This window comes from Vidua chalybeata, chromosome 14 (assembly GCF_026979565.1).
Source record: "Vidua chalybeata isolate OUT-0048 chromosome 14, bVidCha1 merged haplotype, whole genome shotgun sequence".
In the NCBI taxonomy this organism is placed as follows: domain Eukaryota; kingdom Metazoa; phylum Chordata; class Aves; order Passeriformes; family Viduidae; genus Vidua; species Vidua chalybeata.
Window position 1 is genome coordinate 3,608,320 of NC_071543.1, and position 25,546 is coordinate 3,633,865.

A 25,546-nucleotide genomic window follows, 5' to 3' on the forward strand; every position below is an offset into this window, starting at 1 on the left:
CCATGCTCGCCCATCGCTAAATCACAGGATCCTTCGTGCCAGCAGTGGCCCTTCAGGAAATAATTTCCTTTCTCTCATTATCAATCTTTTTAATTAGGAGGTACAGAAAATGATGTCATCTATTCAGCCATCAGTTTACCTGCCAGCACGAGACCCTGCCAGCAAATACATTTCACGGTGCTCTCTCTGGTGTCACTGTGAGCAGAACAAATGCAGAGAGGCCACCCCAGTCTTTGGCTCATGAGACTCCCTCCTTCATCATGAGAAGTACCCAAGCACAAGAGGAAAAAAACCCTCACTTTTTGTGTTTCCAAACAAATATCAGACTTGAGTTGTGATCTCGGTATCCATCATCACTCACCACCTCCAAATGGTGAGTACTCGGTGAGTGCTCACCACAGAGGATTCTTAGAGAACAGGAATTCAAGAGAAAATCACCAAATACAAACTCACACAGCAGCTGCTGAACAGCTTTTACACATCATGTGCCTACCCCTGTTCATCCTCTCATAACCAGATTATGGGGACTGTGTTCAGAGACATTAGAGAGAGAAAACAGCCTTATTTCATAAACACACTGTACACAAGAAGATCCTATTAGCCAGCAAGAAAGTCCTCAGCATGCGGCTCTAGGAGCTCCCTCACCTGGCGTCAGGGATGTAACCAGCACAGATGCAAACCACATTCCTGACTTTTCCACCCCTGCTGCCCTTGGCTGGCTCTGCAGCATGGGTGACACCCAGAAAAGCAAAACTGGGAGAGAAGAGGCACTCACCATGCTCTGCAGCATGGGTGACACCCAGAAAAGCAGAGCTGGGAGAGAAGAGGCACTCACCATGGCTCTGCAGCATGGGTGACACCCAGAAAAGCAGAGCTGGGAGAGAAGAGGCACTCACCACGTCTGCGGAGCAGGTGCTGCATGCGCCCTCCCACCTGGTCCAGCCCCATGGGGGTGCTCTGCGAGAGGGGCTCAGAGCGGCAGCGCTCCACCAGCGCCTTGAAGGGCTCTGCTTGTGGGCACGGCTGCGGAGGGCGAGACGTCGGCTGCCAAGAGAAGGGGCACAGAAGAATTTTACCAACAGCACTCAAATCTGAGGCAAAGCAAGCGCAGCACATACAATAATACACAGAATTGTCGCAGCACAGCTCGCCGCAATCTGCACCCAGTGCATTTCTGACTGCAAGGTGAGGACCTGCTGGCCCTGGTGTGCAGCCCCCAGTGCCCCCATTGCAGGGGGCTCAGACCTTGTACAGCTTTGAGCCCAACACTTCCAGTGGCACTGAGTGTCCCAGGAACTTCTGGGAGTGACCCTGATGGAGACCTGCTTGCTGCTCTGCATTTTGGGGGTGAGGCTGCTCCCCCATTCCCAAGTCCCAGCATTAGCTGGTGCTGAGGACCCCATACCAGCAAGGGCTGGCTGCTTCCAAGGGACAACAAAGAGCAGCCAAAGGGGTTGGCAGCTCACTGATGACAACAGTCTTGCATCCATAGACTACAAAATATTTACTTGAATAAAACAGTTGTAATTGATTGAAGCACCCAAAAAATGGTCAAATACCTCAGTTATACCTTAATGCTTGGTAACACTAATCCAAAGAATTGGCATTTACAGCTAAATGGAGAAAAATGTTGGTGTTTTCCTACTCTAACTTTCATTACTCTATTCCAGGAGGAAAAGTTCCTAAAAATGACAATTGTACAGTGACATTTTGCAGAATTGAATGTTCTTTTTAAAAACATCACAATTCAAACGCCTACTTTTCATTTTATTCTCTGTGACATGTGACACCATGGAAGTCTTGGGCATAATCTTAGAGTCAAGAAATCAGAAGAAGAATCATTTGACAAAAGTCAAAGGAAGCAAGCAGGAGGTGTTCCTCTCTAAGAGGTTTCTAGGCTCAATCAGAGACACATCTGTCACACGTCCAGGAGCCTTCTAATAACTGGGTGCCTGGGATGGTTTGGTGGATCCATCCTCAGGACTCCAGCAGCTCATTTCCACTGATGTGCTGTTATTTTCATTTACAGATGAAGAACAAAGCAGACAGGCTGTAATTACCACAAAAAAAAGCTGTGGATGAATTAAGGCTCCATCTCCCAGCATCAGCATCATATTCAGTGAGCCAGCACACTTCTCTTGGCTGGAAGACAGCTAGGAGGAGGTAAAAGCCAAAGAAAACCTGCCATCCAGGGAATTTTCAACAAAGAGTCCCTTCAGCATAAGTCCAGCAATGCCCAGATGTGCCCCTTCCCAGCCCTACTCTGATGCCCTGTTTAAACTTTTGAGGCTGGGAATGGGATAAAGGAAAACCACACCATGTGTTTAAAAAAAAAAATGTGGAAATCTGAATTGTCCATGTGTTCCATGGCTGGTTCTATATACATGCAACGCTTATCAGCTTTGCAAACTCAACCTGCCTTTCCCTGACGATGTTAAAAATATATTTCCCAAAAAACCCTACCCCACTATAGATAGCACTAAATACAGGCTTTAATTCAACATTTTGCTAGCACCTCCTGGTTATTATGAATACAAGAATCTGAACAGCTTGCAGATAGACTTTAGAGGTTTTGTCTCCTCTAAAAATAAAATGATTGTCAGACACAACCATATTAAAAGCCATAAATATCCAAAATCTTCATTCTGCAACTAAATTGCACCTCATTGCAGATAGGAATACAGCACTCTTTTGGCAACAGCAGGATTTAGACAGTGAAGTACTCTTTCTTAATGTGGAAGGACTATAAAGTCTTTTGTTACAGCAAGCTGAGACACAACCCAGGAGCTGAATAACCAGATGAAGAAAGCTCTGAAGATCAACTCTCCCAGATACTGTTTCCTGGTCAGTGTCATTCAGCAGTGGGAGGGAAGGGATAAATCCACTCAGCAATCCCATCTCTGCAGCTGCTCCCACAATAAACCAATCTCAAGCTAAAAGTCACTATGGGCATCACCTGCTATTTCTCCACAGACACAGATAAAAAAGGGGACTTTGCTGGATCTTCCTCTTGTGAAAAGGCACTTGGAGCTGCACTAAAGCCAAACCCCAAAGCTGTGGGAGGATCTGAGCTATGCCCCAGCTATCAGGCAGCAGATCTGCAAACCCATCCCCTGGCATGCGCACACTCAGGCAAATCAGCAATCCTGCGCTTCCAGTCGGACCCACCGCAAGAAGAGGTCCCACACGGAGCAGCTATGGCACAGGAGCCCCAAAAACCCTGACAGCACCCTATCCATGTCAGATAGGGTCACTCAGAACAGCAGCACACTCTGCCACTTTGTGGCACTGGGACAGTTTGGATCCAAGTCCAGGACTCGGAGGAACAACCTCAATGCCTGCTCCAGGGAAACATCAGCAGTGATGGAGGAGTTTGAGCACACAGCCCCTTACAGAGCCCTGAAACCAAACACAGCACCCCATCAGCCTGGCACCTCATCCTATGGGACACACAGCTTTTGCCAAGGCTGACAAGCCTGTAGAAATCTCATTTGCACACTTCTGGCAATCCTAATTCCCCCAGAGAATGGCCTCACAAACCCAGCTGGGATCTATGTGCAGAACAGTCAGAAGCAAGCTGCAGCCTGCAAACCCTTTGGAGATAAAACTCTGAACCCCGAGGAAAAGATTAGGCTTTCTGGCCCATCAAAATAACCTCTTATTTCCCAAGCAAGCCAGCAGAGGGCACAGAAAGACTGCGGTGAAAGCCCTCTGCTCTGTCACTGCGAGGGTGACACGAGCCCAGAGGCTCTGAGATGCTCCTGGTCACAGCCCTGGGACAAGCAGGGAACTCACCCTATGGCAGACCTCTCTGCCAGAAATAAACCTGACACTTGTTTCTGGGTCCTAAAAACTCCAAATGATACCTGAAATATGAATTCAGATGCCTATTTTGCAACCTTTCCTGATGTCACTCCAAAGGAGGTATCAAATCACCCAGAAACCCCGTCCGTGGACACACCAGCCAGTTTGGAATCCTGATGGAAGGCTGGAATTGCAAAATACATGGTATCAAGCCGTTTTCCATCTAAACATTATCTCAAGCTACTGGAAATGCTCAAAGATAACTCCTGGGGCTATGCCTGACTTCCTGCAGCAGCAGTTTCCCTGTTGGGATGCTGTGGTGTTTTTAGAGGCTGGAGGAGAATAATTCACTTCAGCGGAGTCATGGAATATGGAAACTCTGCCCAAAACCTAGTGAAACCTCCATGTCATCTTTTACTCCATTTCTCATGTCTCAGAATAAGGATGGCACTGTGATTCCAGAGCTGCAGCAGTGTGAATGGAGTAATGCATTTCCCAGTGACTGTTTTGACCTTTACTGTTCTTCCATTCTTCAAAACATTTTATCCCCACTGTTTCATAGGTTCCCAGAACACATGAGAATTTGGGATGGAGTCTGAAAGCAACTATCAGGGATGTGCTTTTCTACTTTTCTGCATCTGCTTTTACTAAATCCCACTTCAATGCTATTTTCTTTAAAGCACCAGGATCAAATCCTAACAAACTATTTGCCCATACCATCACTCAGCTCCTGCCCAAAGACATTAGAATTTTAAAAGACAAGACCAGGAAAGCAAAAACCAGAGGCGTTAATTGCAGATACAACTAAACAGATTTACTTACTAACAAAACCAATGTACAGATGATCCCCTAAATCCCACTCCAGCATCCCTTGTGCTACACCAGCCTCAGTGTCTCACACAATCTCCCCACAGGAGCCTCTGTGGGAACAGGCATTTTTATGCTTTTCTTGGGGCAATGTTTAAGTTGTATGGGAAATACTTTCTGCCCTACTCTGCTCACACACTGTAAAACTGCTGGGAACTCGCTCAGAGCAGCTGGCCTGGCCAAGCCACCTCATCCTGGCAGCACCTTCTCCTGCCTGTGGTTGAGCACTTCCCTTGAAATACAAATCCTACAGTTAATCAGAGCAGCCTGGAGTGGAGGCAGCAGGGCCAGCAACTGTCCTGAGAAACAGGTGCCAGCAAAGACATGGATCGAGCCCTAAAACAATAAGAGGCTGGAGCTTGCTGCTACTGTCACGCTCAGGCTGAAGTTACTCCTCTTCCATGTTTATTTTTGGTGAAATGTTTCCGAGTGCCACTCCCTGATGGGGGATAGGCGAGCAAATCCCTGGGGTATCTCAGGTCCTTTGTTACTGGAGCTGTTGGCAGACTCTCCAGGGCTGTTCCTGTCCAGATCTCTCCTTCAGCCTCTCTTTGCTCTGGGTTGGGTGGCACCACCAGATCTCTGCATTGCCAGACCTGCAGCAAGAGTTCCTGGGTGCAGGAGGTGTCCAGAGCCCAGGTGGGCTGTGTGATTTCCCTGCCCCCTGCTGCAGCTCCTGCCCAGGAGGAGCCAGCCCTCCCGGCCAGAGGAAGCCACAGCAGCCCAGAGGTCGTGTGCTATCGCCACGCTCCATGGGAACTCGGGGGAGGTTTCCTGTCCAGTTATCTCAAGCACCATATTTAAGTCTCTTGGTCATGTTAGTAAGCTGCAACCGCTGAGCTGGGACTTAGGGCATCTCCTGTTCATCCAGCTGAGCTGGGAGAGCGCTGGGATTGTGCCCTGAGAGCGCTGGGATCAGACAGGCAGCCCCTGCCCTCCCAGCAGGGATGTGGCTGCTCTGGGATGTCACTGGCTGGTATTTCCCTCTGCTCCACTCCATCCTTTCGTGCCTCTCTCATCTTGCTCCTGCCCAGAATATTTTCAGCTTGGTCCCTGTGAAGGGATATCAAACCACAGCCCTCTCAAGCTCCTCCTAAAAATGTTTCTTCCAGAAACCCCAAGAAGTGACCAACCACTACTCACTACTCAGGAGTGCCTGAGATTACACAGACAGCTCCTGTAACTCTTTGTATTACACAGAAATGGAGCAGAAAAACAAAACCAGGAATAACTAACAATACTGCTGCCTGTTTTAGCTGCGAGTCAGAAGTTCAGATTTTTTCCTCCAGCATTTCTAATCTGCTGCCAATTTTCAAACACTTCCCCTCTTGGCTCAGAAGTTACTGTGACCCCTTTTCCAATAGGCAACAGTGTCACCACCTCTGGAATATCTCTTGTCTCTCCAAACCCAAAAGGAAAAGACAAAGTTTCTTCACAAATCAACCTAATTTTTCTACCTGGCACCTTGAAAAAAAAGAAAAAATCCTCATTCCAGCCTCAGCTAACCAGCAGGTACTCAAAAGAACCCTGAAGTTGGGCTTCACGCTGGCTCCACAGGACTTCTGCAGTTTTGTAGCAATAAGCTGGACAAGACAGATTCGTAACACCCATAACCTAGCCGAAAATGCAATGTCCACTTACGTGTTTTGAGGATTTTAAGGGCTTTGAAAGACTTGCTTGTATCAGACAGGAACGTCCTGCCATGACTGGAGCCACTAGTATTGCCCACCTCTCATTCATCACCCACCCCATCACTCCAGCTCTTTAAGGTAAGAAAACACAGAGGTCAATGTGCAATTGCTGAATTCTCTGTTTGCCCACGGCACACTTAAAAACTCTGTTTGCTAAAACCCCTCTTCGTAGGAGCTTCTACTTCAAATGAACCTAAATGCAGAGAGGGAAAAAACTAAAGCTAGTGTCTAGCAATACATAAACTGCCACACCCTCTTCAAGAGACACTGATATACACAAAGGGTCTTAGGAGAAGCAGTTCTGGAGGTTTGAGAGCTCAGACTCAGACTGATCTGAGAGCTGTGTCTGCTGCCACTATTCACAGAATGACTTCCTTAGCTGCAAATCCCAATGAGGGATGCAAAAAAATGCTTTCAAGTGCAAACCAGCTTTTTGAGATGTGGTCTTATTGCAAACCTTACAAAGATGCTCCTACCTTTCCATTTTTGAGGCATCTGGAAGAGACAATCCTCGAGACGTGCACCTGGAAGGGCCTGCACTCCGTGCTGCAGTCAAACTCTTCCACTCTGTCCATGACCTCCACAGAGTTTTGTTCCACAAATGAAGTGCTTCCCCGCTTTTTAATGCGGCCACCAGGCTGTTCCAAACCCTGCCTTTTCACTGTGGAACACTTTAAAAAAGTCACTACAGAAAAGTCCACGTCGGCAACTGCGGAACAGCCCATGTCCGCAGCATCCAGAATGTTCTTGGGAATGTCGTGGGAAGGTGGCAGGTCCCTGCCTATGACCTGACTCTTCTCCAGCGTACTGACAGTATCTTGGATCTCTTCAGTCAGAGCTGCCTGGGGAAGGTGGATCAGAGCCTCAGGTGCTGCAGAGAAGTCACCACTGGCAGCTGGGGAATGGTCCAAGTCCACAGAACCCAGCTTATGCACAGGAAGATCAGGAGAAGGTGGCACATCCCTGCCCACAACCTGTGATATCTCTGGAGTACTGCCCGAGTCCTGAATCCCCAGCTCACCTCCCGACAAGTCCTGCACAGGCAACTCAGGGTTTCTCAAGTCCTGATTATCCAGTTCTGTCCTTGAAATTTCCCGAGCCACAGCTGGAGATGGATCCATGTCTTTAGCAATCACTGGGGTACAAGCCACGTCCTCAGTATCAAGTTTAGACAGTGATGTCTGTTGAAGGTGGGCCTGAGCCTCAGTCACTGCAGGAAAGGCACCATCAGCAGCTGGAGAGCAGCCCAGGCCTGCAGCATCCAGATTACTGACAGGAAGATCAGGAGAAGGTGCCAGGTCCCTGATCACGACCCTCTCCAGGGTACTGCCAGTGTCTTGAAACTCCAGCTCACTTCCAGACAAATTTTGCAAAGGCAGTTCAGGATTTCTCAAGTCCTGATTATCCAGTTCTGTCTCTGAAAGCTCCTGAGCAACTGCTGGAGAGGGATCCATGTCTTCAGCAACCACTGGGGCACAAGCCACATCCCCAGAATCAAATTTAGTTGGCAATGCCTGTGGAAAGTGAGTCTGCACTTTAGTTTCTGCAGAAAAGTCCTCACTGGTACCTGGAGAACAGCCTAGGTCCACAGTATCCAGACTATTCACAGGAAGATCGTGAGAAGGTGGCAAGTCCCTGGCCATGACCTGGGTCTTCTCTGGAGTAGTGCCCAAGTCCTCAATTGGTTCAGCCAGAGTTGTCTGTGGAAGTTCAACCAGATCCTCAGAAGGGTCTTTGCTGTTCAGCTCAGTGAAAGAGCCATCTGCAAGCTCTGCCAGCTGGGACATGGATGGTTCTGGCCCAAAGGGAAGTGGTGATGTTTCATTAAGCCTGTCATTGTCACTGTCCAGGCCAGAGGAACCAACGCGTTTCAGCCCGTCTGCGGTTTTGCAGTGCTGCACAGGCTCCTTCCCCGCCAAACTCTCAAAGCTCAGGTTCTCCCACGTGCCTGAATCTGGGGACTGCAGACAGGCTCCCACCGTGCAGAAGGGCTTCGCGCTCTCATTCTCGATAACCAAGCCCTCTTTGGGGGAGGCAACATCCTGCCTGCGGCCCCGGAAACTGCGCTGAGGCCTCTTCTCATCGGGAGAGAACGCCCTCGAGGAGCCTCGCAGCCGCCGAGCCGCCTCAGCCACGCTGGTTAAGAACCTCACAACGCCCCCAAAGTGAGTGGCTTTGGCAGCACCGTTTGATTTTTTTCGCTGGCTGAGATTTTCCTCACATCTTGTATCAAAGTCAAAGTAAGAAGCGGAATGATCAGTTGTATTTTCTAAGTTCTGGAAATTGGTTTCAGCCCTTTGATCTGGGAGCTTTGAATTATCTTTGCTAGCTAATGAAATTCCTTTCAGATAGCTCCAGACATCAGAGCTCCTTCCTCTCCTGCTCTCCTGTGGGAGCATAGCACACCTCTTTTGATTGTCCCCTTCTGTAATTGCAGGACTCTTAACGTGTTCAAAATTCAAAGACTCACTCTTCCTGGCTGGTATTCTGTGGCAGTTACCATCATTATCCTCACTGTGTAATCTGCCACTGATATCCCTGAGACATTTACTTTCAGTGGCATCGAGTTCAGGAATGCTGATGTTCAGCTCTATGTCCTCAAAAGAAGAGTCCAAATCCTCGATGTACCCCGCGTATGAGTGGCGGGAGGGCCTCCGACCATCGCCCAGCTTCCTAACCCTGTAGACAGCTCTCTGCCCAATGCCATGAAGGTCCTCCTCAGGGTCACACACGTCCTGCACTCTGGAGGCTCTCAAATCTACGTTCTTGGGTGTCCTGGAGGATCTTCCCTTTTTTGATGAGCGTACCCTGTCCATGAAGGATGGCTTTTTTAATTCTGAGACCTCAGAGGTAACTCCCAGCAGAATCATGGACTGGGGCCTGTCTTTATTCGTAGAGAGTCCTTTCCTTCGTCTGACAAAATTCCAGATCCGGCTGCCCTTGGTTGTCTTCTTATACCTGTGTGTTTCCTCCTGCTCACTAGGGATTGCATCACCAGAGGCGCAGTGCTCAGCACCACAGGCCTCCAAGGCATCAGTGCTCCCTCCCTCCATGTTGCTTTGGAAAATCCTGTTGGCACATCCATTGGGAATGCTCATGGAAGCAGTACGCTGGAGGCCCTCTAGAACTTCCATCGCCCTGGCTCACAGGCTGGTTCCAGGAGTCACAGATGCATGGTCCTCAGATTGCTTTTCTTCACAAGACTTTAAGGGAAAAGAACAAAGGAATGCAATTAGAGCAGAAAACTTTTAGAAGACACATTTCTTACAGCATCACAAGTCAAACCTTATCCCAGTGGCAGTGGTGGTTTTCCCCATTGATTCCAGGGAGGTTGAAATTTAGCTTCCAAACCATATAAACTTTAAAGCTACTTAAATCTGCTTTAAATGCCTGAACATTTAGCGACCACAAATAAACTTCCTGAACTAATAAAGCTACCACAAAGTATGCTCAGAATCCCATGAATCACATCTTCGTTTTGCAAGTCGCGGAGACTCGAAATGCATCAGAGTTCACAGCAGAGAGGAGAGGGGAAATTCCAGTGAGTGCCCCTGCACATGTCACTGTCATCTCCACCATCCCCAGCCACCAGGAACTGGCACCATGCTCCCAATAGCTCTGTCTCTCCAGGTAGCCATTCAAAGAAAAGTCAGGATGAGCCTTTTCCTGGAAGCAATGCAACTAAAATACTACAACATCAGAAAACTGATGGAATATCCAAGCCAGGTTTTTCATACAGTAGTGATGGTACCAGCACGGGAATCTCTCCTGGCACTGGTCTGCTCAAGGAAAGCTGCTTGGCCACCACTCAACACTACAAAAAATGTGTTCCCCTCAAGTGAGTTCCAGTGGACAGCATTAAAAATACAGTTCCCCCATCCGGAGCAGCAATGGAAACCACTCTGAAGCAGTGGTGGGAATACAGCTGAACTCCTGCTTCCCTTTCACTGGAATACATCTTCCCTGTCTCAATATTACAGCTTCCTCGGGCTGGATCTGCTGGTCCTGGCTTTGCTGTCTAGAAAGCAGAACTACATGCCAGGCACCCAACAGGGTTAAATTCCCTCAATTTCCAATCCTACTCTTAGGAGGAAGAAGAGAGAAATAGTGAGCCCCCAAGACATGGGTTTGACAATGGAGAAACTCTCCACTTTCTCCCAAGCAGCAGGAGAGCCACACTAGCACTGTGAACATGTCCCATATCTACTAAAACCATTTAAATTTGCTATTTCTGTTAAAATTAAGGTTATTCATGCAGCAGCTACTGCCCTGGGCATCTCATGACCCTTGCATTCAGTCAATTAAGTCTGTTTCTACCTTGCCACCATGTCTGCCTCCAACAAGGGAGACCCCAATAGATGGCAGAGACACCACAGAAGCAGAGCACAGCCAGCAGAAACAACCAGCATCCCTCTTTTTCATGGACAACAGTCATCTGGCTTTCCACGAGCCCTGCCACAGGGGTTGTGCCAAGCATTTTTGGCACCAGCTGTGCTTAGGGTAGAAGAAATGAGTGTTTGCTGCTGTGGTGGGCTGCCAGATGTCCACTCACTGTGCTGCCCAACCAAGGCAAGGGGGGAAATAAGAGGAAAAAGCTGATGGGCTGCTATAAAAATACAGCGATCCCTTTCCAATCCCCATCCATTTGATTTATCAGCAACTGATCTGGATAATGAGAAACAAGATAAAACTAACACAATGTCTTACCCCCACCCACCATGGCTCAACTTCCCCATCTTCTGAGGGATCTACCTCCCACCAAGGGGTGCAGAAGGATTGGGAACTGGGAGAGGTATGGTGGGACGTGATAGTTGTCCTTCCTGCTCACACTTATCCCAGGCTCCTGTGGGGCCTTCACAGGCCACAGCTGCTGTCAGGAGAACCTGCTCCTGTGGGGCCTCCACTGGTTACAATTTTTGCCAGGAATCAGCCCCATGGGGTGCAATTCCTACCAGGAAAATCCCCCTGCTCCTGTGTAGAGCCTCCAGAGGTCCCATTCCTGCATTGTGGAGCCATCACAGGTCCCACTCCTGTCAGGAGAACCTGCTGGGGCCTGCACAGGCCACAGCTCCTGCCAGGGATCACCCCCCTGTTCAGCACCTCACCCTCACCATCTTCACCAGCCGCAGTGCTCACAGAGCTGCTTCTCACCTTTTTTTATCCCCCCCTTCACTCATCCATTTTTGCCATTTATTAACCATGTGAGGTGCTGCCAGTGCTGCTGCTGGCTCTGCTCTGGGCTGTGGTGGAGACACTGGTGGCACTGCTTGTGCCCCACACCCCACAGTGACACAGCCAAAATGTGCCCTGCCAAATACACCCCACAATGACACAGACAAAATGTGCACTGCCAAATACACCCCATTGTGATACAGCCTAAATGTGCACTCCACAGTGACACAGCATCATTGGATACAGCCAGTGACACAGCCTAAATGTGCCCTGCCAAATACACCCCACAGTGACACGGCCTAAATGTGCCCTGCCAAATACACCCCATGGTGATACAGCCTAAATGTGCACTGCCAAATACACCCCATGGTGATACAGCCTAAATGTGCACTCCACAGTGACACAGCATCACTGGATACAGCCAAATACACCCCAGAGTATTGGGGTGCCATTTAGTGCACAGCCTAAATGTGCACTGCCAAACACACCCCACAGTTCCACTTCCTGATGGAATACAGCCAAGTACATACCACAATTACACAACCTGATAGTATAGAATCAAATACACCCCACACTCAGCCTAAATGTGCACTGCCAAATACAACCCAGAGCTACACAACACCCCTGGATACAGCCAAATATACCCCACAGCTACACAGCCTCACTGTGCACTGCCAAATACACCCCACAGTTACACTTCCTGATGGAATACTGCCAAATACACCTCACAGTGACACAGCCTAAATGTGCACTGCCAAATACACCCCACAGCTGCACAGCACCACTGGACACAGTCAAACACATTCTACAATTTCACCCCCTAAATGTACACCGCCAAATACAGCCCACAGTTGCACAACCTAAATGTACCCTACCACATACACCCCACTCAGCTATACATCCTGAAGGAATACAGCCAAATACACCCCACAATTACACATCCTAAATGTGCTCTGCCAAAAACACCCCACAGCTGCACAGCATCACTGGATACAGCCAAACATGCCCTACAATTACACATCCTAAATGCCTACAATTACACATCCTAAACCCCACATCTCCCCAGCCCAGCCACCACTACCACACACCCCGTGCAGTCACAGAGCTCAGTGGGTACCTCCAGTTGCACCCCAGTTACCCAGCCCACGCACAGTGCTGATGCTCCACACGCTGCCCCGCTCTGCTTTAGCCACTTCTTTACTCAGCTTCTTGTTCCCACCACCATGGAGGTTTTAAAAGAGAACCTCCTTCCCCAGGCACTTTTGGGGCCTCAGCACCACCTGCCTCCATTTAAACCCTGTAACAGAAATTCATCTGGGAGCTGTGCTGTCATGGGTCCCTGCAGAGACCACAGAAGCTTTTGTTCCCAAAAAACCAAGGGTTGAGCAGGACAGTTCCTCCATATGGTGCCTGAGGAGGAGACCAGCTCCTCATTTCTCAGGCTGTCACTTTGGGATGTGAGTTATCCCCAGACATTCCTGCTGCAACTTAAAAGACTCACACGCTGGAATGGGTTGGAAGGAGTGGAGGGGAGAAAAAGAGTACTTTAGTCTTTTCAAGTCATGCAGCCAACTGGCAGCCAAAGACAGAAATCACAAACAGTCCTCGTTTTTTGTTTGTTTTCTCTTTCCAGTTTTATGTTTTATTGTTTTTGGCTGGGTGGATCCTGCATGAGGAAAGAAGATTCAAAGGGAAGAGGCTTGCCTGTGAAGTCTTTGGAGGAATGCTAGCACAGAGGAGACAGGCTGTTCCTCATGTGGCAGGCAAAAGAGAGCCCATAACAAGGGACAGATCCTGCACAGCCCTCCCCAGAGAAGCAACAGAATCCAGAATCACAGGGCACATGGGTGGCTTTAAAATTAAATAAGGGGGGGTTATATTATATTTTTTTAAGCAGCTTTAAAGCAGATGTAAATTAGAGCTGCCACCATGAAGCCAGACCCGAGCACTCTTAAGCAGAGAGGAGACCCATTCTGTGACCAGTGTTTGGTTCCTCCTCTCCATCTCCCCTTCCACCACAGCCTCACCTGAACCTCTCCTCATCTCCAAAACAACCTTGTTGGTGTTTGAATTCCCCCCAGTCACACCTGCAGGACTGCACACACTGAAACTGATGCCTTGAGAGGCTTCTGGAACAGAGGCTGGACAGAGTTAAAGGAATAAAGCAGGGATTTATTAAAAGGCCTTCACAGGATTCACCTTGTGCAGTTCAAGAGCCCGGCTGAGGCTACACCCAAGATGGACCCTGGGTCAGGAGTTTTCACACTTTTATAAGTTTTGGTCCATTTCCATTTTGGGGTTAATTGTCCAGTTACAACTCCAGGTAATGCAGTCCCATCCTTCCAGTCTGCTCTCCTCAATTCCCTGTTGTTTGCACTTTTTGAGCCTGAAGCTGCAGTGGTGTCCTTGGTTCTGGGGCTGGAAAAGGATTGTTTTGTGTGACTGAACTGTGAGGAGAACTTGTTAACACTTTATATGAAGTTCAGAGTTATATCCTAATGCAGTACAGAATCTGGAAAACATGAAAATTAAAACTTCAGGCATCAAAACCAAAGGCTGACTTTGGCAGGAGTCAACTCCCAGCACAGCTTCCTCAGTGCCCACAGTCCAGCACTGCCCCTAAGCCAGCTCCAGCCCCAGGACTGGCACTGCCTCACCCAGAGCAAACCTCCCACCCCCAAGGCAGATTTCAGCCAGCTTCCTTCAGTCTTCCCTGAGCAGGAGAAAAAATCTGCTCTGCTGCACTGCCTGCTGGAGCTGCTGAACGCAGCATCCACTGCTGTGCAAACACCTGCAGTGGCTGCCTGGGGAAACCCGTGCCTCCCACCAGCCAAGCAGGGCAAAGGTCACTTTACCAACCAAACCAAATGGCCTTGGGGGCATTGGACCCATCATGACAAAACAAAATTTGAGTATGGAGGAAAGCAGCCCCAAGAGTGTCTGATGAACCACTGCTCACCTTTCTGGGGTGCAGGGAAAGAGGCTTTGAAGAAATGCTTTGGGAACAGCTAACAGAAAACTACACCACTTGTCAACCACATGTTTATTTTCCCCCTCCTTGAGCTGCAGTTGCAGATGTCAAGTCGTAGCAAGTTACCAGCCAGCAGCTGAGCCAGGACTACCATCACTTACAGCAGAGCTTTAACCACAGAAAATACAATTACCTTCTGCCTCTTCCACTGCCCTCACATTACCTGAGCCTAAGGTCTGGAGACCAAAGGCTCGTGTGTTTGCTCTCCAAAACACACAGAATCTCACCTGGATGGGAAGATGGTTTTATAAAACTCCAGCTATCAAGCAAACGCTGCCAACAGCCCCAGTGTACACAGGCTGTGTGGGTCCCTGCCTTGCCCTGCTCTTTTTATCACAAAAGCAGCAGCTCTTCATTCTGAAAATTCACTTTCCTTTTCCAGGTCACTGAGGGGGATGAATAAGCTGAGATTAATGAAATCCCCAGCCAAGGGCACCAGGTGTGTTACACAAACATCTGTATCTACAGCCATGATTCTCCCTCCAAATTCTTTCCATATTTTTTGCATTATCCCCATCTCTAAGAAAGAAATAGGTGCTCTGTATCTCAGTCGTGGTTGCACAACATTCCCTAGGCAACAGGCTCTTGCTGCATGATACAGGTGGGAGTAAGAGCAATTTTGCTCCTTTTCAGTGTGATTTAGCAGACAGCCAGCAGAAATAACAGCACAGGCCCAGGGAACACCCACTGAAGATGACAGTTCTCATAGACTTAAAGGACACTGAATCAGGCCCAAGCAAGCAGGGCTGTCACAAGCCACCCCTCAGGGAGTGACACTTCCCATGGGCAATCTCCTGCTGCTGAGCTGCCCTACACAAGTTATCCACAAGCAGAGCAAAACCAGGCTGTTTAACGAGGCTAAATCACGACACCAGGTCCAAAGGTAGCAGGGTAGCAAGACGTTCCAGAAAGGAAGCATCGATTAGGAAATTAGGATTAGCCTGATCCAGGCTGAGTTTTCTCAAGAGACCCTAATGATGGAAACAAACTGCTTATTTAACAGCACACAGTTCAGGCTGTTTGCCAGGCAGGCACCACACAGTCCCTGAAATCTTCTTCAGATCACTGCAGATTTTGGGCAACAAGCAGAATTTATTTTTATAAAATGTAAATATATATATATTTTTTTTAAATATATTTAGTGCTCTGAAGCACCAGCTGTGGCTGCCCCTGGATCCCTGACAGTGTCCAAGGCCAGGCTGGACACTGGGGCTTGGAGCAACCTGGGATAGTGGAAGGTGTCCTGCCCACAGCAGAGGGTGGAACAAGATGATTTCAAAGGTTCCTTCCAACCCAAACCATTCTGTGCTTCCAGGATCCCTTGGTGTTGTGGGATTTTGGAGCATGCATGTTCCAGGCAAATGGCAAATCCCTTTTATCAAGTGACCCGAAAGAACTATTTTGACTGGGGCCCTGAGAAACAACAAACCTTTGAAGGGAACAAAGAGGAAATTGGTGGTGGGGTTGCCCTTGGGGCAGCCTAGACAGGATCACGTGCCAGACACTGCTCTCCACCACAGAGCCGCTGGCTCAGAGCACCTGGAGAGACCTAAGCTCATCCTGGAAGGTGTTGAAGCCAGAGGCAGAGAGGGTCTGAGGCTCACTGCACCCCACAAGCAAAGGAGAAGCTGGGGGATTCAAACGATGTCAGAACAGTCGGTAGAAAAGCCCAGCTCCTCCTGGCACTGTGACAACCTGCGCTGTGCTGGATGTTCCAAGGACAGCATTTGCACTCACTGTGGAGCAGCGACTCCAGACACCCCTCCAAGGCTCTCCATCCCTCTCCTCTCACCTCTCAGCAGTGCTAAATTTGCTTCCAAAACCAGTGTCCCCCCCAGCACCACAGGGCTGGAGCAAAAGGCCCGGGACCGACGCAGCCCAGGCACCGACAGCCTCACCAGGCGCTGCCAGAGCTGGAATGCACCGAGGGCCCCTGGGGACACGATCTTCCACTTGCCTCTTCCTCTGTAGGATCCAAAATAACAAACAAGAAGGAGCCTTTGGCCATTGTTTTTCGGGGAAGGGGGGTGACAGGGAGAGGGCACGCGGCGCAGCCTGCCAGAAGGCATGGCTGAGCTAAGGAAGTCCTGCCTGGGCTTCGCTGTATCCGCTCCTCTCCAGGAGGGGCAGGGGGAGGCAGGAAGGAGAGAAAATAGAGAACAAATGATCATATAACCCTTGAGAGAAACCTGTCTGCTCTCGGGGAGCGTATTTAGCCCAAGCATGCAGTGCCTCTTGCTATACAAAAGAAAAAGAGGAAAGAAAACCCCGCCAGTTCTTCCGTTACCATGTTCTACCACTGAAAAAAAATGGGAGGAAACAGATGTTAAGCTCTCCAGCATCAGGAAATTATCTCTTTCATGGGGGTACAGTTACTTCAGTGTATTTAGGTCAAACAAATAGGGAAAGAATTGTGACTTCTCCCCCTTTCTGTTTATGTCTCCGCAGACATTTCAGACTTGCTGGGTGCCACATCCAAGGACCAAGGGCAGAGCTGTGTTTGCTCACAGAGCACACCCTGAGGATGCAGCCTGATGATCAAGTCCCTGCCCACCTGGCAGATCCCTGCTAGCAGATCCCCACCCCACAAACCAATGCAGCCCCTACAAAAATTCAGCATCCTCTGTTTCTGGGTCAAGGAGGATGGTTTGCTGCTGGGCCCCAGCCAGGCATGGCAGCACTGCAGCTTGATTGTTCATTTATTTCAGCAGAGGTGGAAGGAGAGACCTGGGTGAAACATCTGCAAAAGGGATCTCCAGGCCGTCAGCAAGCGCAGTTACGACTTTCCGGCACTGGGCTCCCCAAGGAGCATGGGACCAGTGCCTGTAGGAAACGATCAGAGAATTGAACCAGCATTTCACATGCTCTGCAAAATCCCTTCCACAGGAAGCTAAACCCCTCCATTAGGAGCAGAAGACAGACAGAGGAGCAGTCTGAATCCCTTCCCAGTCAGGAGTGGACAGACATTATCAAACACTGAGTTTTAGAATCACAGAATCATTAAAGTTATCTCGATTCCAACCCAGCGCCAGCAGCACCATGCTGTCCGCTAAACCACGTCCTCAAGTGTCACATCCACGCACTTTTTTAATATTCCCAGGGATGGTGACTTCACCACTTGCCAGTGGCAGAAGGGACCCTGCAGCAATGGTCTGCTCCACCACTGAGGGCAGACTAGCTGACAAGATAACCCCAGGCAAACACAACACGTTCCCTTTGGCAGCAGCATCTGCCCCACATGGTTTGCACTGGTTTAAGCCAAAGCTTTTACAGTCCTGGATCTGCATTTGTGCTCCTGCTAATTCAATCTTCACCAGGCAGACGGATGGATGCACAGACTGATAGCTCCAGCCCTGTATTTGCAAAGACAGAACTCAAAACTTCAGGCTGAGTAAATCAGTTCACTCATGTAAAATTTAAACATTACTTCCTTCCCATTTCAGGGAGCTTTAGAGTTTGTGAGATGGCTAAACACAATGAAATTAGAGCAGGAGACTCATTTTGCCTGCGGCCGAGGGAGAGAGAGAGAGCTGCTCCACTGCATCTGTCAGACAAACTGGGCCGGTGCTGGTGCTGCCAGGCAGGGAGCAGCTCACTGCAAACACCACAGCTCCACACTAGAGATGGGCTGGCACTGCAGGGAGGTGCCAGGCAGCTGAACAGGGCACCAGCCCTGGGCTCTGCAGCACACGGAGCACTAAGACCTTACACCAAGCCAAGATCAGCTTTACACACACATGGAAGGAGAGAGCCAGCACCCAGCTCCTTGTGCAAAGCTGAGCAGAAGCTCCAGATAAAAACACAGAGATATAAAATCCCTGAATACAACTGGAATGAAATCATGAATAGAACAGATCAGCTCTTGCTGAAGGTGGATTTCAGACCAAGCCTTTCACAAAGCCCACACACCTCTGGCACCGCACCTGTGCTAAATGTTCCTCCAGATCCACACTGCAGCTCCAGGAACTGCAGATGCAGATTCACCCTCTGCCCACTGAGCCACACAGCAGCACCCTACACATCTCCCCTTTTTTGCTATTCTGAATTCTTCTGCTCTACAGAAAATAAACCTGAGGAGAGTCCTGAAGAGATCCAAAAGGATCCTTCTGGTACTGGCACCCAGGAGGGACAAGGACCCCCAGGAAAAGGAGGGAGCCTGAAGGAGGAGTCATCTGCCAGCACAAGGTTGTTTTGATGCACAATAGCTGTTTCCCCAACCTCTCCAGCTATTTGGCACCAACTGTCACCATTCTAATACCAAAATATCTACCATTACATGTAGATTATTTAAGCTGTTCAGTAGTCAGCTGAAAGTAATTAACTATATGTAAGAACATTTAATTACTATCCAGTAGCAGCTGTAGGTACTTTAATACCATAGTGATGAGCCAAAACACAATGGAACAGGCAGATTCAGGGGTCTACACCCATCCACACCCTATTAATGTCAGCTGAACAACACTGAACCACTGGCTGCCATCCTTTGGGAAGCAACAACTTCATGGTGCTTGTGACATTACTCTGCATTCCCAGCTAGTCAGTTTGGTAGAGATGCCTCAGGAACTTCACAGCTGTGACATTTCTTAAAAATCCTTGCCTTCTCCTTAAATCCCTAAACAAGAAAGCATGGTCTGAACATCAGAGCAGAAATCAGTAGCCAAAGTTTTATTGTTTATATCTTGAGACAAAGATAGTGTCTAAATAATTGTCTATTGTATCCCAGAGACAGCACAGGAAAGCTCTTCCCCTTGCTGGGAGCCTGCAGGTCACACATGCTTCTGCCATAACATTTGCTATAAATAATCCTCGCTGAGCCCAGCTAGGTACAAACCAAGGCAGCACTGTGCTCCTATCATTTTCAGCCATTAGCCCTCCCCAGAGAGTGCATATCCTACCCTATTGTTCCTGCTCAAATGTTTGAAAGAATTATTTTTTCCTTGGTTCTTTTGTTTGGGGAGTTTATTTATATTTCCTCTTTGACATGGAATTACTACTAGAAGAAAGGAGTGCCACCTTACATGGCAGCACGCCGATGCCAGCGTTGAGATGAGGAGCAGAGGGTCACGTTTGGAGGACACTGCCATAGTTACAGACCTCCCAGTCTGGGATTCTGTACTAATGTAGGTTCAGCACATTCAGATCAGGATTAGAAACAAAGAACTGGGTGCCAACACCAGTCCCAAATTCACAAGCAGAGACTCGGAACACAGGCAGCAACCCGTTCTGCCCAAACATTTTCAAGGATTATTGCAGCAGGTTACTCAGCAACTCCCTGATGTGGCCCTGGTGATGTCAAAGAACACCTCACCTCTACTTCATTGTCTCACTTCCAGCCCTATTTCTACCTCCAAACAGATCCCAAGTGACCTGTTCCTCTCAGGCAGCTGCATGGGTGGAATTTACCCTTGTCCTCCTTTCCCCTTTTCCTCGGAGCAGTTGAACACAACCATACAAGCACAGGGCTTGGCTCTCAACTCCCCAAGCACCTCATTGTGGAAAACCCACCTCATCCAGCACAGCCTTTTGACTACAAGGTGAGGTATCTCCCTGCCCTGCTTTGAAATTGGTGACAAGTCTCACTGTAGAGCCCCAGGTATCAAGTGGACAAGTGTCATTGCCCTCAGCAGCAAACAGAGGCAGAGACTTCTGCACTGTTTTTTCACAAAATCAATCCAGTTTCTGGCTGTTGGAAGGTCTGATGTCCCCAACAGGCAAATGACACCTGCTGTGCCTCTGTCCATCGCAGCATTCTGGAATATCCAGCTCAGGAAGGCAGTGGCTTTGCACTGAATTGCCTTTAGGCACATGAAAGAACTGCTCTGGTGCTTCTAGAAAACCACAGTGACTGCCATGTGCCTGGCCTGCTCTCAGGCTGGGGCTTTTCACCCCAGAAAGGCATTTTTAGGGGTCACACAGAGAACTTTTAGTAGTCTGACACCTGCCTGTACCTTACTTTTCCCTCACAAGGTTGGTACAGAACACTCCAAAGTCACAAGGTGCCTCCTAGACAGGTTGACACCTTTCTGCTGCTCACCCCCTCAACAGCAACAACCAAACCTCACCCTCATCTGCATCCAGAGGCACTGCACAGCAGCCAGCAGCACACGCTGAGCCCAGGCTGGCACACAGCGATGCCCTGCAGGAACTACAGCTGGGTGGGTGATGCCCAGAGCCCCAACTTGGTGGGAATGATACTGTCGCTGAGTTATCCTGCATTTGTGCAGCCCAGCCTGGCCCAGCTGCTCCTCATCTCCTCACCCAAGGCTTCAAATCCACAGTTCATCGAGGCCAGCCCTCCAGGACGATGCCACAGGGACACTAAAGCAGCCAGGACGAAGTGACGGGGAGCACAGCCCCTGTCTGGCCACGCCTGTGGCCCCAGCACAGCTTTGCCCTGCCAAAGGGGCTGTCAGCTCCCATTGCTCACGCTCCAGGGCCACACTCCAGCCACACAGGAAGCCAACACTGCACCCAATTAGCATCATTGCTGATGAGCTTCTCATCTCCTGCCCCTGCCCCAGGGATGGGGCTGAGCAGGCACAGGTGGCCACACAGCCGTGTCTCCTCTGCCTGCCCACCTTGTTCTCCCCAAGGATGCTCACCCCTTTTTATTAAGGATCAAAACTCAGCAGAGCAGGAGCAACTAAAGGCTCCCTTTGTCCCTATTTATGGAACAAACCCTGAATCTTTCTACAAGGAGTTGGGGATTGTGTTCTGAGTATTAGGCACCTTTCTATTTCACCCTTTTCTGTATTCTGTATATTCTACAGTTTCTCCAATGACTCCTTTTCAACAGCAAACAAATTTATTGCCACGTGGCAATAGGTCTATACAAAAGCCACAAGCAGGGGAGGACAGGGTCAGTCACCCAGAAAGTGCCCATCCCCTCTGAGGTGCAGATCCAAGGATGAGCCTGGCACACCTGCAGCTTCACCCAGGCTTTAAAACACAAATAGTCTGGGAACACGTGCAGGCAATATCTAGTTTCTGCAGGAAATTGCACAGCATGGATAGCCAAACATTGCCACCAAGCAAAAAAAAAAACAACATCTTGATTTGCCAGCTCATGTCACACAAACCTAAATTCTTTCTAGGAGACAGTGTTCAGCCAATGCTGAGCAGCAGTGATACATTTCCACAGCTCTGGAAAGCCCTGGAGCTCCATAGCAGCCAGGCATGAGGCTGCAAACCCTTAGAAAAGACAAGGATATGAGCTCTGCAAGGATGTGCCCCCTGTTGAGGGTGCAGTGAGCCAGGGCACCCCAGCTCACGTTTCCTCAGTGCTGGGTTTCAAACCCTGCTCAGCTGCTGCAGGAACTCCCATGCAGGCTCCACATGCTTGCACAGGCAGGGCAGGACCAGCCCCAGCTCCCAGGAGCTCCCCAGCACCGCCAGCATCCACAAAACCTGCTCAGCTCTCTGCATGCCCCTCCAGAGTTGTGCCTTTCTTGTGGCTGGAGCACCAAGGCAGAACCCCCTTGGTTTCCAGGCCATGTGCTGGATCTCTGCTACGTGCTGACACATTTCCTTCCTGTAGTAAAATCACCTCCCATCCATAGGCTACAGGGCTGCCTGGAAACCCAGACCTTTAAGGAGTCAATCCTTCCTGCCCATCCCTCTGGAGAAGCATCAGAAGTGCATTCTGAGCTGTGGTCATACCCAGCCCTTTGGCACACAGGCTGCAAAACGCCTCAGGACAGCAAGGTGAAGGCAGCAAATATTCTGACAGGTGACTGGTCCCAGTGACAGCACCTTCCCAAAAGCACTGTGATTCACAGCTCACGTCAGCAGCATGGAAAAAGTGACCCCTTCTTCCTTCAGAGGAAACAACAGACGTGCTTCACAAAAGAAAACATTAAAGAATAAGGGCTCGTCCAGCAGAAAACCTGAGCAAAACTCAATTCCCACAGAAGCAGAGGGATGTTCCATTGACTTTAATCCCTCTTTTTCTTGTCTGTCCTTAATTCACTCTCCCTCTTCCCCACAGGAGCAGTCAGCGAGTGCCAGCCCAGCAGTGGCACTTGCAGAACAGCTGCTGTTTCACAACTACCTGCAGCAAGAAAATCAAGAAACCTGACAGAACGTGCCAGAAATAATCTCCCTGCAAGACAGAGCAGCTGGGAAGGGCTGCAAGGAGCCATCCCCAGCACAGGGCAGGGGGGTGCTTCAGTCCTGCCTGTGGACACAGAAACACAGGTCAGGCAGTGACCCTCTGCCCCACAGCCCCCAGGGGGTGACAGAACAGGTCCAGCAGGGCAGGAAGGAGGCAGGATTGAAGTACCCAGTGAAACCCACTGAAATCTCTGAGACCCTCACGTCCAAGGCATCGCCCTTGTTTCATTTGTTCCAAGCCTGGCAGAAGCCTGAGCTGAACCTCCCTCCCAAGCTGCCCCTCCATTGGGGGTAGAAGCAGAGAAGGAGCAAAGGAAGAGAGAAATTAATCCAGCCCCTCATCTGGGAGCTGGGTTATTTGGTGATTTTGAGGGTTGTCTCTGCAAGGCCAGGAGTGATCCTTGTGGGTCCCTTCCAACTCAGGAAAACGAAGTTCTGACCCATCTCTACAGCAATGAAGCTCCACAGCCACCAGACCAAACCCAACTGTTATTTATCCAGCTTAAAATGTGGTGTCCCCACACCTCCACAATTAGAAATCACAATTTAAGCCATGTGAGGCTGAACCCCAACCCTCCCACCAGCAAAAGAGCAGATTAAAGCAGGCTCTGAAGGCTACTTGGCTGGACTCTGCAGAAGATCCTGTCCCAGATTGTTGCTTCTCTAGAGACCCTCCTGCACACTCAGGAAATGCCCCCAGACACCCCTAACCCAGCCCCCTCCCAGTGATGCCTTGTCAAGGCTGCCCTAGAGCAGAGGCTGGATGGAGCTAAAGAATAAAGCAGGGATTTATTAAAAGGATCTCCTCCATGGATCCACCTTGGGCAGCACAAGAGCCCAGCCAGGGCTGCACCCAAGATGAACCAAAATGGTCCCAAAATCCCTGCCCGCAAATGGGGTCTCTCACTTTTATAAGTTTGCTCCATTTGCATATTGCAGTTCATTGTCCAATTCCAGCTCCAGCCCATCAAGTCCCATCCTGCTTGTTTTTCTCTCTTCAGTCCACGTTGTTTGTGCTCTTGGGCCTGAGATTTGGATCATTTGTCCTTGGTCCACAGCTGGAGAAGGAATTGTTTTGTCTCCCTGCTCTGTGCAGAGAGCTCACCATCCCCTGATATGAAGCCCAGAGCCACACACTAAAGCAGCACAGAATCTGAAAAATATAAAAGCTGAAACATGAGGCATCACCAGGAGGAAAGCTGTGCCTGTAACACCAAAATCAGATTTCCCACTGACATGTGCCAAGATGTATTTAGGTGCCTAAACTAAACTCAAATTAGGGATCTCAGTATTCATTCTCCCCATGTGTTATCCTCATTCAGCAGAGGGGATTGAAAGAACCAGGGAAGGTACTCCAACACCACCTAAATCCATGGCTCCTTCCTGCTTCCAGCCAAAGCTGCACCTCCTTTTGTGTGTTTGAGGGAAGATGGGCAAGGCTTTGGCTCCTTTGAGCAATGTCTCAAGGAGCATCCAGCAATCAATCCACATTCCATGCAGTTGTCCTGCAGCATTCTACAGTAAAGCTCTTCCCCAAAAAAAATTCTTCTTTTTCGACTAACTTAATTAACACATGCTGTAGCTGTAAATAAAGGTGAGACTTTCCAGGAATCAAAGCAAGGTGCCTAGAAAAATTTCAGAGTAATTATCACACACAATGTTCCAGCCTGAAATCACAGGAATGGACTCCCTGTATTTCCTACAGACCTTTTTTGTAGCATTGCCCTCATTCTTTATGGGTGCAAAACCCACTGATCACAGAGGAGCTTTAAGGGGTATGACCATGCCAACCTGGATCATGTAACTTCCATATAACCTGCTGCTTCCTCCTGTGCTCTGGACAAGGGCAAACCCTTCAGAGCAACGAGGCAAGAACGTCATTAAGGAGCAATTATGGAATGATCTGTGTCCTGGAGAAAACTGCTTCTAGCTGTGTCAAACATGGGCTGGGTTATGTCATTTATTTACTTCCATTTTAAACAAATATTTCTACCTAATGCAACTCATTATCTTTACAAAAGTTTATTTAAATAGTTGGCTTTAATTATTATGGCAAGAAGTCACAGGGACCAATTACAGGCCAGAGAGAGGCCACAGAGGAGTTCCTGCCCTTGGAGAATTTCTCCAAGGCACTGCTGCTGCATCCCAGAGAGAGAAAACACCAACCCTTGAAGGGTCAGAAGCGAAGACTGGGCTCTTGCTGCAGCAGATCCCTTCTGCAGGATCCCTGTTTGCAAGCACCAACTTCATTTACACAGTTCCCAGCATCAGACCTGGCCAGAGGCTCCTGTGGACAGCCCAGCTGAAGAGTTCAGCTCCCTCCTTTTCCTGGCAGAATCCTCGTGGCTCAAATGTTTGCCTTCACAAGGGGCTTTTGTGGCCCCCATTTCTCTTGTCCTCCACACCTGAGGTGCTGGGACAGCCCTGCCACCCTGAGCAGAGGGGCAGCACCTCACCCCATAACTAAGTGACCCCTTTTTTCCTGGTTTTCCTTCCTCCCAGCAGCTCTCTCTCAGGAAGAGGAGTGCAGCCTGCTCAGCCCAGATTGCTCAGCAGCGGCCAGAGCCCTCCCAGCTCTGCTTGCCACCGGGAAACCCGGAATTATTCCTTTATCTTGAGTCAGCACAGCTGATCCAGCACTGCCTGGCACACGCCCACACTGCAGCCCTGCAAACCTTCCAGAGAAAGGTGTTCCTGCCCATCCAGGGCCTGGAACAAGATGTTCTTTAAGGTCCCTTCCAACCCAAACCATTCTAGGACTCTGTATTTCTGGTGGCTCTGCTTTATATTCAGTTTGTTCATTCAAAACAAATTAAGAACCAAGCAGAAGGGGGTTTAAGATCCACCCCCATTCCCTTTGGAATATTTA

The 25,546-nt window shown here is 49.3% G+C and overlaps 1 protein-coding gene across 5 annotated transcripts in view; it reads right to left on the reverse strand.

Annotated features, from left to right (window-relative positions):
• ARHGEF9 (Cdc42 guanine nucleotide exchange factor 9) overlaps positions 1-25,546 on the reverse strand; it is a 189,710-nt gene that overhangs the window by 156,541 nt on the left and 7,623 nt on the right. For 3 of the 5 annotated variants that reach the window (XM_053955504.1, XM_053955503.1, XM_053955501.1), the window contains exons 2-3: positions 6,839-9,565; positions 897-1,044 (exon numbers count right to left, since the gene is read on the reverse strand). In XM_053955504.1, the coding sequence (XP_053811479.1) occupies positions 897-1,044; positions 6,839-9,496 (2,806 nt within the window). In that variant the 5' untranslated portion in view covers positions 9,497-9,565. Of the gene's footprint in view, positions 1-896; positions 1,045-6,838; positions 9,566-25,546 lie in introns of those variants that run through there. The other 2 variants (XM_053955505.1, XM_053955506.1) reach the window with 2 other exon arrangements.